The sequence below is a fragment of the Terrapene carolina genome, unplaced genomic scaffold, assembly GCF_002925995.2.
Source record: "Terrapene carolina triunguis isolate 2854851 unplaced genomic scaffold, T_m_triunguis-2.0 Scaffold180, whole genome shotgun sequence".
NCBI classification, from domain to species: domain Eukaryota; kingdom Metazoa; phylum Chordata; order Testudines; family Emydidae; genus Terrapene; species Terrapene triunguis.
This window is the reverse complement of record NW_020664531.1, coordinates 3,865,328-3,885,432: the sequence shown is the minus strand read 5'-3', so window position 1 is coordinate 3,885,432 and position 20,105 is coordinate 3,865,328. Positions and strand designations below refer to the sequence as shown.

Sequence of the window (20,105 nt, the reverse complement as noted above, 5' to 3'; positions counted from 1 at the left end):
TTTGTTTCTCCTAGCCAGCACCCTGTTACAGAGCCAAACTATTTAGGGCATTAAAAACTGCTGAATTGATAATAAATCGTATTAAATGTACACTGGGCAAAAGACAGAACATTTTCTCAGGTACATGGTGTGAAATGAATTGGTGAAACTAAACATGTTCAATACAGAAGCCACTCAAAATAAATCAGTTCCCAGAACCTGAAAGTAGGTTAGGTAATTTCTAGGCCTGACAGGTTATTAACACCACTTTATACTAGAGTTTGCTACCATTACAACACCATTAGCAAATTTAACATGCAAAACGACCAGAAAAAATGGATCCATCTGTGTGAACCGGGATTATAAAAATTTAAAGCAAAATTATGTAGTGTCCCTGTGTTAAGAAGCCTTGACTTCAACTGGCCTTTTATTTTCTAATCCAAACAGATAAGTCACAGATGGCCCTCAGGCTAAGTTGCATCATGGAGTGGAAATAGAACAACATCTAAATGCTATACACACCAGCAGAAAAATTGTTGCCCTCGAAACAAAATTATTCTCTTGGGAAGAAATGTGTCCCTTTATAAAAAAAAATAGCGTGATATGCCTCAGTAACTACCCAAATCAATACTACTGGAAGATTTAGTGTTAAGGACCATTACTGAAGAATACTGTAGTACTTTGTATGAGTGGCTGGCTATATTATGAGCCTGGAACACCTCAAATATTAGCTTCTGAGAGCAGAAATGTCATGGTGATTGAACACCATCTTTTGGATTAATCCAGTGTGGGTTAAGGCGGCCTGTATCACAAAAAAGGGTATTTAGACCTACAATCTTTTAAGCATTTTTTTCTGAGTCATCCACCATTTCCCTCTTCATTCTTGTCAGATGGCTCCCCCAAGTTAACCTTCTTCAGACTTGAAAAGGGAGAGGAAAAAAGGTGATAAAATTGTCAGCTGAGGCTGCGGGGGAGAGGGGACAGCCTCCCCAGCCGGGAGCTCAAGGGCCGGGCAGGACGGTCCCGCGGGCCGTAGTTTGCCCACCTCTGCTCTAGACCATACTGCCTTCCCGGTTTTGATATTGGATATACTAAGCTGCTGTTACACAGCCGTGGCCATAAACAAACACATTTATTTTAAGAAACGGAACTGTCATTCTAACTGGTTTATTAACTAATTCTCAAAAACACCGAATTGAATTGAATGGATTTCCAATGACTTATTAAACAGTTTTAAATAGCTAACAACCACTGCAAATGCATTTACTTTATTTTAAGGGGTATCCATTTCAATCTAAGGCGCCTAGAATGGAAAGGGCAACCCTAAAAATAAAGTGAATGCATTTGCAGTGGTTACTGATTGTATTATAACTCTTCTCTGCTGTAAGTATGTGGCGAATTATCTGCATTATCTGAAGACATCACTGCATTACCGTACACACTGGAGAGAGCAGATTCAAAAAGTATTGATACCTTTTAAAAACTTTGAACAGAAACCTTCAAAACAAGGCATCAGTCACGTTTTAATCAGTAATTTAAATAACAGAAGAATTTCCATTAAAAGAAACACAAAATCACATCAGTACATTGCCAACTCTTCAAATTTATTCATACTTAACATTATTTGATGAACATCTTTAATTATTTTTTCTGTACAGCTTGATTGTAAATAGACAGAATGGGTGAAAGTCACTCCTGTGCAGCACGTCAGTACTATGTACAGTAGGTCTATACTTCACTTATGGTGTTGGCTTGAGTAGGACTTAAGTAGCGAATAGGTCTTGTGCAGGCCTCTGCACCAGGGTAAATTTCAACCAAAGTGAGCTGTGTTGCTAAGCTGGGACTGGTCAGATAACATACTGCCCAGAGTCCCTGTTTGGCTGGGACAATGCTGGATTTTGAACACAGAGCCAAGAGAGTTTGTGTCCTAGTAAAGTTATGGGGCTGTTGGTGAGTGGAAAAGCCTTTTTATTCATGCTATTAAAACAGCTACCAGCTCTACTGTGCCTTACCTGAGTCGCTGGGAGTTTTCTTAGAGGGGTTGGAAGGGCACCACTTCTGGTGAGTGACTTAAATCACCAAGCTATACAGTTATTCTCACTCACTCTCTCAGCCCAACGAATATTTAAGTATTTGTACAAAGTGGAACAGCTTCATCAAGAGAGACTGAATCACAGAGTTTAAGGACAGAAGGGACCACCAGATTACCTAGTCTCACCTCCTGTACATCATAGGTCACCACCACCACCCAGCACATGTACAATAAACCCAACACCTGGAATTAGACCGATGTGTTATAGCCCATGGGAGACTAAACTCTTATTTGCCACAGACAGAAAATAGGATGGACTGAGGTGCACCAATGCCCGAGGCTGCTACAATGGGCTTTAGGAACCTAAAACATAAACCAGAAGGGACCTCCCGGGCTGCCAACCCCTGCCTGCTATCATCGCAATCAAACCTGTCATACAACCCCACATACAATTATATCCAGATCTCTCTTTAAACTAATTAAACTTCCTCCTGGGAGGTTGTTCCAGAACTTCACTACTCTTATGGTTAGAAACCATCTAATTTCCAGCCTGAATTTGTTCATGGCCCATTTATACCCATTTGTTCTCATGCCAACACTGAAAGCAACTCTCCTCAGAATAGCCTATATCCTATTGGTTAGGATGCTCACGTGGTTGTGCATGTGTGTGTGTGATCTGAGTTCAGTCCCTTCCCCAGAGCAGGGAATCAAATCTGGGTTTACTAAATCCCTGGCAAATGCCCTAACCACTTGGCTAAAGGCAGGTGGTGAGAACACACATAGAGGCAAGTGCTCTAACCATGGGTCTATAAAATGAGGCATAACCAGTTAAAAGACCTTTCTCAAAGAATAGTTATCAATGGTTCACTGTCTAACTGGGAGACTGTATGTAGAGGGTCACTACAGGGGTCAGTCATAGGTCTGGTACTATTCAATATTTTTATTAATGACTTAGGTAATGGAATGGAGAGTATGCTTATAAAATTTGTGGATGACATCAAGCTGGAAGGGGTTGCAAGCATTTTGGAGGATAGGATCAGAATTCAAAATGACCTTGACAAATTGGAGAATTGGCCTGAAATCAACAAGATGAAATTCAATAAAGACAAGTACAAAGTACCATACTTAGGAAGAAAAAATCAAATGCACAGCTACAAAATGGGGAATAACTGGCTAGGTAGTAGTTCTGCTGAAAAGGATCAAAAGGTTATAGTGGATCAAAAATTGAATGGGAATCAACAATATGATGCAGCTGCAAAAAAGGCCAATATCATTCTAGGGTGTAGTAACAGGAGTGTTGTGTGTAAGATACGGGAGATAACAGTCCTGCTCTACTTGGCATTAGTGAGGCTTCAGCAGGAGTGCTGTGTCCAAGTCTGGGCGCCACATTTTTAGAAAGGTGTGGACAAACTAGAGAGAGTCCACAGAATAGCAACAAAAATTAGGACAGGTTTAGAAAAACCCGACCTATGAGCATTTTTTAAAAAATGGGCATGTTTAGTCTTTAGGAATGAAGACTGTGAAGGGACATTATAACAATCTTCAAATATGTTAAGGGCTGCTATAAAGAGGCCTGATCTATTGTTCTTCATGTCCACTGAAGATGGAGAAGAAATAATGGGCTTAATGTGCAGCAAGAGGGAGTTAGGACAAACTTTGTAACTATAAGGGTAGTTAAGCTCTGGAGTAGGCTTCTGAAGGAGGTTGTGGAATCCCTGGCATTGGAGGTTTTAAAGAACAGATTGGACAAACACCTTTCAGGTATGGTCTAGATTTACTTGGTCCTGCCTCAGCAGTGGGTGCTGGAATTCAGGAACGCTTGAGGTGCCTTCCAGGCATACATTTGTATGATTTTATGAAATTAGGCAAAACTAGCTTGCCCATCCCTACAAGAAATGACCTCTAAGTAAAGTGACACACAGAGCAGAGAAATCTGCCCAGACTGGTTGTGTATGAGACTGTTTCTAGTTAAAATATGAGTGCACATTTATGCTACTTTTCAGCATGTGGTTAGGCTGCAACTGCACAGTAAGCTAGAATTTGCCCATTTTATATAAAATAATGCACACTCTGAAGATGCAATGCCCAGGCACAATACAGTGAGCTAAAGATGGAGAGACTCAATTTCCTATCACTCAGTTCTGACCCTTACTTATATTAAGCCAGTCACTTTGGATTTTCATATGTGTCATCCTAGTATATTTGGTGGAAAATTAAAACATGCCCCTTCTTTCCTCCATACATCTTTGTATAACTGTGTCTTTCTTTTCCAGGCCTATATAATATTTGATGTTATGACTTATGAACCTTGAAGGTGCACTCAATTCTCTGAATAAGCTTTCTGTGCTATTGTGGTTTTACAGGGCTGGTACTGGGGTTTATTGGTGCCCTTTGTGAACTTGTCATGTTCATTCCCACTCTTTGCCCCTTTGAAGCAGCAGCATAAGTAATAAATTGGTACTAGACGTGACATGGTTACAGGTGAAAGAGTTCCTTTTCTTTCATGCTAAGAAAAAAACCTCAAGTTGTATAAGACATTATAACTTCGTAAAAATACAGTAGGTAGGAAAATTAGTGGAATGTAACTTTGCCTTTTGTGCAGCTACACTTAACTGGTGTTATCATATCTTTCTGAATGTCAGATGAGACTTGTGTAATTTTATTAAAAAATGACAGAAACTGGAGATGTTTAAATGTCTCTACATTCTCGTCAGTTATTTTTTCACACATAGTATATAGCATCTTTCAGACATCTCAGATACTGTACAACAAGCAATAAAATAATGAGATTGCTCATTCTACAAGATTGCCTAGTTTACTCATACAAAACAATTCCCAGACTCTAGAGTAAAAAGGATAGAAATCTGTAATTTAGAAGCTATGGGAATATTCTTGGCAATGAGGGTAGGATGGAAAACTATGGGAGGAAGAAAAGGTCGGTGGGGATTACTGTCAGTTTCAGGCAAAAGTCAAAAATACCTAAGACCTAATCCTCCAAAGTGATGTTGAGTATCCTGAGATCCTACTGAAGTCAATGAAGGTTGAGGATGCTCAGTCCAATGCAGGATCAGGTCCTAGCACACGGTAAGATTAAAGACAGGGAATGGCTCAAATCCTTAGTGAGAGGTCCAGATAGAACATTTACCATGGGGGGAGAGGGATAGCTCAGTGGTTTGAGCATTGGCTTGCTAAACCTAGGGTTGTGAGTTCAATCCTTGAGGGGGCCACTTAGGGATCTGGGGCAAAATCAGTACTTAGTCCTGCTAGTGAAGGCAGGGGGCTGGACTCAATGACCTTTCAAGGTCCCTTCTAGTTCTAGGAGATAGGATATCTCCATTTAAAAAAAACACACACACACACACAGTGTACCACACAAATGAAGAGCAGCCACCACATATAATTTAAGGATTTCCATTCAAAGTGAGTAAATAGTTTGCTTTAAAAAGAGGTCCAAACTGTTGGGGATTGGTGCTGCTTTGAGCAGGGTGTTGGACTAGATGACCTCCTGAGGTCCCGTCCAACCCTGATAGTCTATGATTCTATGAATACAGGAAACTGGGAGAAATATGAAGAAAGATCTGAAGAGTGAGAAGCTGGTGGGCAGTGGTAGCTGTAGATGGGGCACTAACCTTAGCTGCAAATGGACTTGTTAGTTAAGAGCACTGCTGCACATGTTCCTAGATGAGTGGTTCTCAACCTTTCCAGGCTACTGGACCCCTTTCAGGAGGCTGATTTGTCTTGCGTACCCCCAAGTTTCATCTCACTTAAAAACTACTACTTACAAAATCTGACTTAAAAATACAAAAGTATCACAGCACACTTCAGTTACTGAAAAATTGCTTATTTTCTCATTTTTACCATATAATTATAAAATAAACTAAAATTTTAGTTTGTACTGACTTCGCTAGTGCTTTTCATGTAGCCTGTTGTGAAACTAGGCAAATATTTAGATGAGTTGATGTACCCCCGGGCCCTGGAAGACCTCTGCATACCTCTAAGGGTACGCACAAACCTGGTTGAGAACCGCTGTCCTAGATTAAGCAGCCCATGCAGAAGTCGTGTTTCTGCCTCTTTGGAGCCCGCTACTGGAATATGCAGTAAATAGCCTGATACAATGATCCTATCCTATTCTGGATGATGGAAGGACTATGCAATTCAGTTTAAGATACGAATGGTGCATAATAATCATATTTGTGGCTTATCTTCCTCAAATCAGTTTACAAACACAGGATATGATTCACCCTGGGTTTTGCCAGCTTTTGCCATAATAGCTCATTATAGCTTTTTGCTACCTTGTGTACGGACACACCTGAAGGTGACTAGGGTTTGATGGAGATGTGGCAATAAAAGGAGTCTCTTGGGACTCTACCGTAGAGAGCTCAGTCAGGGATAGCTCTGAGTTGAGAAGCTGTTGGTCAACAGGCTAGGGCTTGTGTCTCTATTTTTTGATTTCTTAGATTGCGTTTAATGTTTCTATGTGGATTGCTTTTTAACTTCTTCCTTTCACTTTTGACAAGAAACCAGTTAAAAAGCATTTTGTATTTCATTAATAAAGAAAAGCTGTCCAGGAACAAATTCCTGTACCTCCTGGCATCCTACTCAACCTGGTCTACATTTTTTTGTGCCTGGTGCTATCCCTATTGAGAGAACCCTCAAACTATGACTTTTTTAGTTTATTATTTTTTTGTTACTAGAATGACTATTTTACAAAAACAGGGGTAATTTTCTGTAGCTAGTTCTCTCTCGCTACCGGTGAAAGGGAAAGATATTAGTTTCTTAAAATAACATGGTACAAGCCATGCTTTTAGTTTTCTCAAGATTCAAACTACTGAAGGTCATATAGGCCTCATAACTAGAGATGGGCATGGACCAGAACACCACATCCAAAACCCGTCACACTTTGAGGACTTTGAGATCTGGAACTGAACCTCACTGCTCGGTTCTATCTCACTAATGGGCAGAAACTTGCACCTGGAATCCAAACACCCCTGCAATTCTGTGGATCAGGTCCATATCTACTCAGAGAACAACCTTTCATTGTCCTATTTTTTGTTCGTTTTATCTTTCATAGAGTCAAGAATCTTGACAGGAACCTCATTGCTTTTATCTCATTGTGTTAATCTTCAAAGTCTCACTGTTATTAAATAAGAGATGAAAGCTGTGCTGATGTCTACTGGAACATTTTAAAAAAACTGTCTGATTAAGGACTATTCTGGTTATAAATATCCTCTAATTTTCCTTTGCCATTTTTTTATTACTAGGTACATTTACACAAAAATAGGATCCTGTTTCCAACTATTTGTTGGCTCCTTCTCCTTTGTGGGCCACTTGAAGTCATAATCCTGCTTGGGATAATAAAAAATGCCCAGTTCAACTTAACCAGTTTCGCCTGAGTAAGGACTACAAGTTCAAACCCCTTATTTTCAGGCTTCTGCAAAGAATAAACACTATCTTCTATTATTGTATTTCAAATCTCTGCACATTTGCTTTTAGCAAAAGTACTTGCCTACATTTTCTAGGATTTATTATTTCAGAAACTCAGTAATTATTTCTGGAACACAGAGAAATCTTCAATTTAAAGAGAAAAATATGCTCTCCAATTACATTTGCAATTCAATAATTTTTGCTTGTTTCTATGTTTCTAATGTAATTCTCCTGATTTGACAGCACACAATATTAAGGACAATTATGAGAAAAAGGAGGCATTTGCTGACTATTTTATTAATCATTTGTATTGTGATAGCACCTTCAATTGAGACTGGGTTCATGTTGTGGTAGGTGCTGTCCAAGTACTAGTCTCTGACTGGATATAAATGATCTGTGACAGATATGACAGTATCCTTCAATATCCTGGGCATGTCTTATGGAATTAAGTTAAACCATTGAATTATATATACCATCTTTGGGGTTCATTGTATTGAAAATGCGAATGTGTGTGTGCTGTTATGGGATTGTATGGAACTTCTTTAGGAGGAAGAAGGATTAATGTAATCTCTGGGAGATAATGTGAACTGCAAAAGATTATGTTGAACAATATAGCTGACATGATTGATGTTTTGAGACAATATGTGTGAAGTGGAAAACCTCAGAAGTGGGAGGGGGGGGAAGAAGGGGAGGAAATTTTGTCCTGAGGGGAGACCTTTTGGCTCCTGATCACCTGTCACAGGAGGACTGTTCAAAGATTCAATCTGGATTATCCAGGGCCAATGGACAAAGGAAGGATTTTTGGATAAACAGCTTGGTTTTAAACAAGCTCAGGGCCTTCCTCCTAATCCAGCAAACTGACAGGACCTCTGGTCCATGGAGGGCTCCAATACTTCAGGAAAAGTTGGAAGGCGTTGACTACTGAGGCCCCATGAGACCGAGTGCTAGTTCGAATCTGAGGCTGTTATGAACTTGTCATCATAGAATAGACCCCTGTGTAGGTTCTGAAGCCCTAATCACCTGCCAGAGCTCATGTCGGAGTTGGGGTGATCTCTGGTAAGCTTATTAGCATGCGTGTCGGTTCTTCTATTGTTTTTAATATTTTCTCTGTAATGCTTTTATCTTACAAATACAATATGTTGTAAAGGAAGTGCTGTGTGCTAACTTATAAGTGTAGCAATTACACTGTGCACCGTTTCTGAGGAGGGAAGTGAAGCAGGAAGCTTAGGCAGACTGTCTTTTGCTAGGAATAACACAGTGAAAGTAGAGAACCATTCAGCCTAGAAATACCCCAGTCAGGAGGGAGAGAGATGCAGGTCTCCATCCAAGAAAGGCAAAGTCTTAGAAGCCAGAAGCCTGAGTGTGGGTGTTCCTGCTGAACCACTACAGGGAAGCACAGGTTCAGTTGCCCTGAACTGTGACATGGTCACAGGAAGAAAAGCTGGCAGGATATGTTGTTTCTCTACTGTAGCAGTGCGGACTCACCCCTGCGGCATCTCCTGCTGGTCGTCCATGGGAATTAGCTCATCCCAGCTCCGAAACACTCTCTGCAGGCCGGTGTCCCACTGCCTCTTGGCCCCCATGTCCCTCTAGGACCCAGTGCCCGTTATCTAGGGTGCTGTCCCCTGACAGTAACCCCTTTCTCTCAGGGTCTCCCCTCCCCAGGGAACCGCCATCCACTATCCCCACCTTGCCTCAGTCGTAGGCTACTGCTAGTCATCATCTAGCCCCACGCCCTGGGGCAGACTGCAGTATCAGCCTACTCATCACCAGCAAGGTTGGGTTTGGACCTGCTGCCCTGGCCTACCCCTGGGCTGCCCTCTGCAACCCCCAGTACCCCTTGGCCTTCTGCTAGGCCGCAGCCTGGGGCTTTCCAGGCTGGAGCTCCCCAGCTCCTCAGCCTTTCCCCAGCCCTGCTCCACTCAGGTACCCTGTCTCTGCTCGCTGCAGCCAGGCCCATCTCCCTCCACAGCTAGAGAGAGACTGTTGAGCTCCTGGCTCCCAGCCTCTTATATAGGGCCAGGTGAGGCCTGATTGGGGCATGGCCCAGCTGCGGCTAATTCCTCAATCAGCCTAGCAGCTTTTTCCCTTCCAACAGCCCTCCCTCAGGGCTGTCTTTAAACCCCTCAGGGCAGGAGCGGGTAACCACCCTGCTACATCTGCAAATAAAGGTAGTAAAAAAAAAAAGACAGGTTGAACTGTTTCTCAGCAGGATGGTTCCAAAATTCTCCACAAAAGCACAAGCTGGCTTTGTAAATATAGCCTCATGTTCACCTTTCAAGACAAGAAAGCATCAAATCTAACAGAACAGAGATAATTAAGACTGAGCATCATCGATTAAAAACAAAACAAAAACAAAAATCAAACACTCCGCCTCTCAAATATACCCCTTTTCCTAGATGGAATATAGGACATTACAAACTGTACATATGATGATGTATAGATAATCACCTTTGTATACACACCTCTGCTAGGTGAGACTCCCTCCAGATTCACTGGAACTGCTTCTAGCCAGGATAATGTAGCAATTAGGATCTTTAAACGCACTAGATTCTGCCAGTAGTGTGCCCTTCAGACTGTGATGAACACACGTAACAATGTTAACCTTGACCTCCACTCCCCTCACTCAGCATTCCCCCTGGCAGTTGTCATTCAATCTGATCAATGGCAACTGGCAGTGGTGCAACAATTATACCAGTGAGTCAGGGTCTCTCCAGAGATTTTTGTTTTGCTTTGTTATGCACAATAAATTCTTTTTGTTTCTCTGGCACTGATATTCTTTTATTTAATAAAATGTCCCACTTTGAAGAGACAGTCAATCTAAACAGAATAAGCAAAGAAAGCGTAAGAATCACATTCCTAATGGCTAAAAAATAAACTTAAAACACTAAAAAGGCAAAGCAATAACATCAATCAAAGGATGCAAAGCAACATACACAATATAATTTATAATGACGGATGATACATAACATTTCAAAAAACATGGAAACTGTTTTTGATTTTCATAATAGCATATGAAAACATAGACCATATATATTCCAGCTGACCCCAATACCTTTCCAAGGCACCCTGCCTATTCCTATCCTTTAACATTTTCTCTCACTCTACTGATTTAACCAGTGTTTGTGCTGACTTCATTATGCCCTGAATGCACCTGAGAAGGGAAATCTGCGACTTCACCACATACATCTATATGGTGGATGTTATCTGTATTATGTTTACTAGTCTGTACATCTTACAGAGAGCCAACTCATCATTTTGGAACTGAATTTAATTCCATGTTTTTAGCCTGTCAAATTTGAAAAGAAGAAGGAATCCAAATTAGAACCACTCACAGATATTATGCACTTTCCTTGACACATAAACCAAATTAGGCAAACTAGACTTGATGTACTCTGTTAAGAAGAGCAAAAAAAGATAGGGTCAAGTTGAGTTATTTTGAAAAATATCAAATGTAATGACATTACTGCAGACTGATCTCTTCTATGTAGCTACATAGCAGGAACATCATGGACAGGTGGAATGTAGGCTTCCTCACACTGTCCCGGTAATGTGCCTCAACTCTGACTTGGATGGAACACATGCAGGAGTTAGAGGGTAGTAACGTATGTCCATCCAGACCTTGAAGCCTCTATTATTACTTGCAAGGAGTCAAATGTGGAGGTGATTTTTGTGACGTAGGTACCTAGAAACCAGGCTAAGTCAATATCTCTTTTCATATAGATCAAACAGTTGTGAGGTGGTGGTGATGATTTTCAGTCCCTGCCAACAGAAGCTGGATTCAGGCAAGTGACCTAGATGCAAAAAGCTTCATAACCTGTTCAATTCTTGCAGTTTGTTTTTGAGGAACGCTAAGAAAAAACCTAAGGAGGACAGCACTAAAACATGACAAAGGAAATAATACTGACCCGGTGGCATCTGTGGCATAGAGCTGGCTGGTCTCCAAGCTAGTTGCAGGGCTTGGAAAATCTACCCACCATTCATCAGCCCAGGACTAACACCACTAAGTAGGGTGAAAAGTGTTATAATGCTATCTAATCCTGCCCGCCTCCCCAGACCCTGCAATTTAAAGATATAAGAGTATGTCCTGTTTATTGGGTACCGCCAATCAACTTTCCATTTAATACTCTTAAAAATGTAACCTACACATAATGTTTCTTCCTTTCTTTCTCTTCCTGGCTTCAATTCAATTTTCCCTCTTCACCCCCTCCCCCATAGAGTATGGTACATCTCTTCTTGTAATGTTTAGTGTCCTAACTTTTCTCTCCCTCTGCTGCCTTATCTTCTTTTTCCCTATAATGGTTTCTCTATGATACTCCAGTACGTATATTTTCTCTGTCATATCTTCTTTCACTTTCTCCCCAAGCTCTTCCCATATGTAATGAGGATGTACACTCCTGGGGCCACATAAGGCTTCCTCATCCATCCAACTTCTGAGGACTAGAGTCAGGCTTTAGAAGAATGCATTGTGGAGGCAGCACCACCACAGTCTGATGATTTTCTAAATCTGAGCAGCCTGGACAGCTGACATGTCTGGCGATTGTGTCAGAGACACAATGGAGCTGTTGTGGCAACAAACCACTCACATGAAGCAATCAGGGTGGAGTGCGGAGGCCAGGAATTCCCCTCGGGTGATCCAAACCTTATCTTTCACCAATATATATATATTTTATCAGGCACTGGTTTTTGTTAGTTTGTTGTTGTTAGCAGAACCTCCACAGGGCATGTTTGGGGAGAGGAGATGAGCTCCCAGCCACCCTATCTAAGGGTATGTCTACACTGGCAAGTTTCTGTGCCACAAGTGATACCACTTTTATTAAAATGCTGGAATTAAACCGCTGTTGCGTGTCCACACTGTGCTCCTTGTGTCCTTGTATCCACATTAGCAGCTCTTGCAATGGCAAAGACAGCAGTGCATTATGGTAGCTATCCCATTGTGCAACTGGCCGCAGGGTGCTTTGGGAAGGGTTTGCAATGCCTCATGGGGCAGGCACAGCATCACACGATGCAGGTTTCCCAATCCCATTGTTCCATGGGCATCCTACTACATTGCCAGCTGCTTTTCAACTGAAGTGTGTGTGTGTGTCTGGGGGGAGGGGGGGGGGAAGAGTGTGTGACAGGGAGTGTGTGTGTGTATGGAGCTGGGAAGAGAGATAGTGTGTTTTGGGGGACAGAGAGAGTATGTCATCCTGCTGTTTTGTAAGTTCAGACAGTGGCAGGAAGCAACCAGCCCTGAGGCAGGGGGAAGGGGGAAACCCTGACAGCAGCCCCCACCTCCCTCCCTGGGCTCGCTGCACAGCAATCTCTCTCTCTTTCTCTCTCTCACACACACACACTCCTGGGTTCAACAGCACGAGCATTCCACATTAATGGTTTGCTTTGTGTCCCGGAGCAGATCGGCACAGCATGCAACGGCTGTCAGAAACGGTGCTTTGAAAGGGGAGGAGCACATGTCTCCAGGGCAGCTGAGTTCAAAACAATGAGCAGAGCAGGCACTTGAAGCATTATGGGACAGCTCCGGAGGCCAATTAGAGCGCAGAAAACAATCAAGAGTCTACACTGGCAATAGAGCGCTGGAGCCTCTGTGCAAATAGCCTTACGACTCTCGTCGAGGTGGTTTTTTTGCAGCGTTGCAACTGAGGAGTTTCTGCGCACAAAGTGGCTTGGCAGTGTGTACACGGCTGCAGTTTGAGCGCAAAAAGCTGCTTTACTTGCCAGTGTAGGCAAGCCCTGAGCCACTCCAAGATTACAGCTGCTGAGTGACTACACCTCATCTCCTGCATCCTGGGCCTATTCTACTGATGATTAAATGGACCTAGGATTTGTCCAGTAGAATGGGCACTAGGAGCTCTAAATTTCAGAATGTCCTGTGTGCTGTAATTCAGCTCTATAAGATGGAAATATTCAGAGAGCAGTAAAGTCACTCAAGTTTCATATTGTCAGCAAGATGAGACTAGATATTCTACTGTAACATATTGCATTCATGTGGCTGAGCACCAAAATCATTGTTCGTGTCCCATTTCACAACTTACAGTTATTCTGACTATACATTTTTATTCTGTTTTACTGAGCCTAAAAGCAGAAGAATTAATAAAACCTGAGTTTTGGATTCAGCTCCAATGTTAGCCTAGATTCGCTTGATTTAAACCAAAGAGAACCTTACACTGACATCCAGCTTCACAGAAAATCACAAAATAAGGTAAACTAGACTAAAAATGAAGCAGATGGAAAAAATATGTCATTACAAACTTCTGTAGTTGATTTCCTTTCCTCTTCAAAAGTCCTTTCCCCCTCACATCTCATTTGGTCCCCAGACAATGTAAGATCTAACTTTTATAGGGCCTTCCTTATATCACCTTGACAGAAGAACAGGCTGGAAATATGGTAGTGATACAATCATTTCAGGTATGGTACACACAGGAAGCTTACATACAGGTTCTGTTTGTGGGGCAGTTACATTCCATGTGGCTCACAAGTTACCATGTAAATTATGGTGTTGCAGAAAGAAAACATAAGTTCATGAAGTTTTGAGTCAGACTCTCCACTGTAATCCAAACTATTGTGGCTAAGTAAAGGTTTACAGAAAGTAATCGCTTGAATTTCAAAAGGTGCTGAGCACCTGAAACTCCCATTGAGTTCTGTGACATTTGTGGGTACCTACTACCTCTGAAAATGAGCCATAAAAGTGTGGGCAATGAGTTCACAATAAAAGATACTGCTCCAAATTTCTTAAATATTTCCCATACTTCACTGCAAAGCAGCACCAGACCTATTGCTCCTGCTCCCCCAGCAAATCTGAATGGTGACAGAAACTGTGCAATTGTACTGTCTCAAATGACGTTCCCTGGAACTTTATATATGATCTACATTCTGTATATATTAGCCATAGCCTACTTTATCCCTGGTTTATCTATGTGTCCCCTTGTCCTTTGCAATAACAACGTAGTATCCCTGCCTGATGTATATCCCACTTAACCAAAACATCACTGTCTCTCTAGTTACCAGTTACAGTGGTTCTTAACCTGGGGTGCACGCACCCCCTGGGGGTGCGAGACATGCCAGATTTTTTTAGAAGGTAAATCATCGAAAACACAAATTAAGCACAGGCACACAAGTACAACTACTTTGTTTAATCAAACCTATGTATTTATTAACATTATAGATTTTTTAATGATTACTGTAATATCCAAACAAAAATATATCTAGGTTTAAAGAACTGACCTACTTCAACGATTTTTGATAAGTGGTGCGAGAACATATTTTGAGAACCAAAGGGGTGTAGGCTGCAGTAAAGGTTAAGAACCTAGTAAAAAATGAGATGTCCAATGGGTGCCTTACTGCAGACACTATGAACATCACCATCTCATGTGCTAATATATATATATATATTTTTTTTTCTCTCTCTGAAAATGTCTAATAAAAATAAATTATTAAAATGTAATCTCACCTATAACTTTTCCCAGGAAGAGCGCCTTTGGGGAGTTGAACTGAGTGTCAGAAGCTGTTGGCAGGCTGTAACTTGCTGGAGGATAATGATCAAGCTGGGGAAAGTAAAAAACAAGAGGAGACTTTTAGAACCGTACCCTGTTACACTGTTCGTGAATCAGGTCTTCCTTGTGGAGATTATAGCGCCATTTAGATCTCTGTTTCTGGATGCTCTTGTTTTATCTGTGATAACAGTGACAGTACCCTTGAAAGCCAAGGTCAAGCCACTGTTTTACAAGAAATTCATTGCACCTTCAGTGGTCAGAAGTAAATGAAGGGTAGTTCAGGACACTCCTGCACAAAGAATTAAAATGGGAGGTGTGTGAATGGCCCCAGGAGACACTGCTTTCTAGAAGATTCTGAGCTCATGCAAGCACAGTTATTTCCACAAGTGTGACTATACACAGGCAATACTCTCAAAGAACTACAATTTCTGGTAACTAACTTCTCTAGCTTCCTTATGCAAACTGTCCAAGCAATAGCCTAAGAGCAGAAGCTCTTGTGCTTATTAAACTGGGAAAGAAAAAAGTGCATTGGTGATGTCCTAAGACCTGTAGAAAAACCTCTGTGAGCACGTTCAGAAATGCTTTTCAATTGCACATAACTTTACTATTCACCAATTCTTTAAAGCTTAGTCATTGATGTACACACTAGGTTAAAGTCTTAACGTTCAGTCATTTTTGAGTTATCTTATGGAAAAGATTATAGCAGTATTTTCTTACCTTAGGCAAATTACAATTTGTTTATAGTCTCACATAAATCAAAAATGGCTGAACAGATTTCCTGACTTGCAAGAAGAAAAAGTTCACCTTTCAGCTGAGATGGGGCATGTAAAATTTCAGTTTAAGAGAAGGTGGTTTTTTTCCAGAGTTATAAGCAGGTGAAGACAAAGAGTTAAAAATAAAACTGGATTGCGACATAAACCACAGCAGGTGCCAACAAGCACATACTAAATTATGTACTTGATATCAGTTTCCATGGTAAAAGGGAATCTGGCATCTAGCATCACGTGCATAATTTCCACTAACATTAATGTGAGTTACATGTGCAGCAGGTGAGAAAAATACACCCCTCTTCTTTCAGGAGACAAATGGTAATGGCTTAAATCTGAGTTAGAAATCCAAAATAGTGCTGCACTCAGTGTTGTCATCATCATAGTCACCTGGTTACTGAACTAACAAAGATTTGACAGAGGTATGCCAGGAACAGCTTGTTGAAATAATTACCCAAGGTCTGATTTTTCAGTCTCTCACAACTGGTTTTACATTAGTTTAACACCACTGACTTCAAGAGAATTGTTTCTGAGTCATTCTCGTGTGGAAGGAGAATCACGCTCATCTGTATGTGAAACCAGAATAGAACTAATTTTCCTGGTTTTCCTCTGACTTGTGCTTCTGTAAATCAGGGACAATTCCACTGAAGTAAAACCACTATCAGTGGGAAGATAATCAGGCCCAGAAGCACTGAACTTTATTTTGAAATTGGCTAACATTTCCTTTGAACTCTGCCATCTCCATCATCCATCAAGGAAGAGCACTGTTTAAATATTTCTTTTTACTGTAGCACAGAATTCTAGCTGTTGGATCTATACATCTGAGATCACTAGGACACCTATTATATTTATTTGTACTGTGGGAGCACCTAAGAGCACCAGTCATGGACCCTGTTGTGCTAGTAACTGTACAAACATATAACAAAAACATGATCCTTGCTCCATAGAGCTAATTATGGCTGGATAATGTACCTGGAAAGAAAAGTGAAATTAAATTATGATTCAGTGTGAGTATCTTTATCAAAAAATGTTAGGCACCAATCCTGCCAGCCTGTTGCATGGTGAAACTTCTTTTGACTTTAGTGTAAATTCCATGTGTAGAAGAATCAACCCCTTGATGAATCCAAGGCAAATCTCTATTTTGTTATATAGGGTCAGAGTACGGCCTGTTCTGCATATGCATGCTGCAGTGCATCTCCTCAGCAACATGGACTACTGCTAGCACATCAGACTGGTCCTATGCTATATATGCTGCCTTCCCATAGAATATCGAGTCCAGTTCAACATCTTGGTCCTTATCTTCAAGGTGCTCAATAAGCTGGGCCCAGCATACCTAAAAGGCTGCCTCATGCTCTGGGATGAAGGCTGTGTTCACCAACTCTGCTCCTCAGGCACCAAGGAACTCTCTTGGGGGCCAGTCCCAAACTGTGGACTGAACTCCCACAGGAACTATGGACCATCACAAACCTCACTACCTTCCGCTCCAAGTGCCAGGCATACTTCTTTGACCTGGTCTTCTTTAATATAAACACATTGTAGAGTGTACATTTAAAACAAAACAACATCCTTCCCACCCAAAACCCTACCAAAGCAAAACATGATGAAGCATGGGGTCATTATAGCTTCTCAATGAAATGGCTGTGAGAATATTTTCAACACAGGCAAAATAACATACTTCTCTCTAGCCCTTTTAGCTGAAACTACCACAAAAATTACCCGAGGCTGACACCTGGCATGGGAAATTTCTCCCAGAACAGTTTAAGTTTGGCAAAGTTACAAGGTTTTGTAATGGGACGTGTCAGACAACCTCAATTATACGTGGCGTGGCTATGTTGCCTAGAACAGAATACAGGGGAGTGAGGAATTCCCCTCACATCCCTGCACCAGCTACCTGTATCATGGGGAACAGTGTCGGAGGGAGATTCTACTCTCTCTCTCATGCAGGGAGGTGGGGATTAGGAGAAACCCAAACCTTGGCTCTGCCTCTTCCATCCAGTGTGCAGGACAGTACAGCTGTGCCAGTGGTTGGGGGAGATATGCTGTGCCAGGGATGGGGGAAACCAAGAGGCAGATTGTGAGTCTCTGAAACATAATCTGTTTCGCAGTCTGCTCAATGCATGGAGTTAGTAGCAAACCTACAATTGAGCCCATGTCATGTACTTTGAGCTGGTGAAATTTTGCTGTTGGTATCTGCATGGAAATGTTCAAATTTAAGTAAAAACTGAAAAAGTAGGTGAAGAAGTCCAAAAGTGCAAGTTTCAGATATCTTCATGGATCTCCTCACCAAAGCCAGGGCCAGCTCCAGGCACCAGCTTAACAAGCAGGTGCTTGGGGCGGCCAAGGGAGAGGGGCGGCATGTGCAGCAATTTGGGGGCGGCAGGTCCCTCAATCCCTCTAGGAGTGAAGGAGCTGCCGCTGAACTGCCGCAACCGATCGCGGCTTTCCCCCCCCCCCCCGCACCAATCGCCGCCGGCGGGGGTGGGGCCGAGGGCGTTTTTTTTTTTTTTTTTGCTTGGGGCGGCAGAAGTGCTGGAGCCGGCCCTGACCAAAGCTCAACTCAACTTATTTAAATCCCCCCTTTGCTTCCCCCCCCCCAAAACGGAATATGGGGAAATGACTGAAATATATGGTTAGAATGAACCTTCACTTTAAATCCAGAGAAATGAGATTTTATGATTCTTCCCTGGGTGCAGGAAGAAGGAAAAGATTTCTGATTATACATGAAATCAGCCCACTATACCTGCTCTTGAACCCCTTGGGGAAGTTCTGGTCTGCATCCAGACCCAAAATCTGTGAGTTGTGCCCTTCCCCAGTTTTGACACTATGAATTAAGGGGAATATTGTTTAGCTAGTGGGGAAATAGTATATATGGTGCTTAAGGAATCAAAGGGAGGTCAGTGGTGAGATTTCTTTTCTCTTATTTTTATTATTTGTCTGTGTTCTATTCAAACAATCTTATAAAAGAAAACACAATTTTAGAAGAATCTAATCCAGGACATTTATAGATCAGTGACTGAAGGAACACAGGCGCTTGGAAGGACTGGATTCTTTCTAAAACACATGCTCTACTGCCATCCAGTGGCTGTTCAGGTATCAGCTGCTAGAACTAAACTGCTTGCAATCATCATAAGAAATACTGCAATTATCTCAGTCTAATGTAGATCAAGACTCATAACAGAAAAGGCATTATTACTATTACATGGTATTTGAAAAGGATATTGCATTATTTAATGAATACAAAATAAATTTTTTGCATATACATAGGCTGGCATCATGAATATGTGTTAAATTATAGTTTCTTGATTATCTTTCTGAGTTTTCATTACAGCTTCTTTTCTTTTAAAAATAATTAATTTCATTTGAGCTGAATATAAATACACAGCAAGATTGTGCACACAGTACAAACCAAACTGGTAGAAAACGTTCAGCTTCAGTTCTCAAGTCACATCAAGCCAACAAGGCTGACTTTATCTGACATTGCTGTTGTTTAGGGAGAAGTTCAATAAAATTCCATTTCTTTTAGATAACTACTCACTTTGATAATGTAACTCATGCTTGCTGCTGGTGCACTTTACTGGTCTTTCGCAAAAAAGCAATGAGCACACCTGGCTCGCACATGAAGTAGAATGCAGTGTAAACTAATCTTTTAGATAGAACATATCCCCTTGGGGCTGGCAGAGGCCAGGGTCACTACCTAATGCTCTCCTGAGCCCTATGTAGAGGTCCTTCCCTCCTACTTATTCAGGATAGAGGAGAAGAGGCTCTCTATATCTTCTTCTGATGTTAACTGTAATAATGTCATCTTTTCTTGGACAATGTGTTATTGCTATCTTTCACGGCAGAGCCAAAAGTAGAACCCAGGTATCCTGACTCCAACACAGTGCTTTAATCACAAAATTATCTTGAATATATCCAGATACATGACTGCTTCCTACCAAATACCTGTGAGTATTCAGAGTGGTGTTGGCGCATTTCACAACAAACAGTCCAAACCCAGAAGTCCTTACTCGGTTTTTAATCAGTTCTTATTCCAGTAGAATTCCCATTGACTGCTATGAAAACTTTGCCTGAGTGAGGCCTGAGGAAAAACTGAGTGAGCACATCAAGATTTGGCCCAGCATTAGAATTTCACAGCCACATTTTCTCATTATGGTCTAGTGAGTAGACGACTGTTCAATAATGGCTCTACCACCAATTTAAGGCCTGATCTTGCACTTCTGAAGGTAATGGGGTTTTGCCACTGGATTCAATGAGAGCAGGCTCAAGTACTGGATACGTGACTGTATGCAACTGAACCTAGAAACTTGCTCTGTGACTCTGAGTAAATCCTTGAACTCTGTGTGGCTCAGTTTGCCCGTATGCAAAATGGATATGGAACAAACAGGAATGTAGTGAAGCTTAATTAACATTTGC

At 41.6% G+C, this 20,105-nt stretch overlaps 1 protein-coding gene across 1 annotated transcript in view; it reads right to left on the bottom strand.

Moving 5' to 3' along the window:
- Positions 1-20,105, bottom strand: part of LOC113407023 (contactin-associated protein-like 2) — a 1,116,670-nt gene that overhangs the window by 67,529 nt on the left and 1,029,036 nt on the right. The window contains exon 21 of the mRNA XM_029912069.1: positions 14,883-14,976. Coding sequence (XP_029767929.1) covers positions 14,883-14,976 — 94 coding nt within the window. The remainder of the gene's footprint in view (positions 1-14,882; positions 14,977-20,105) is intronic.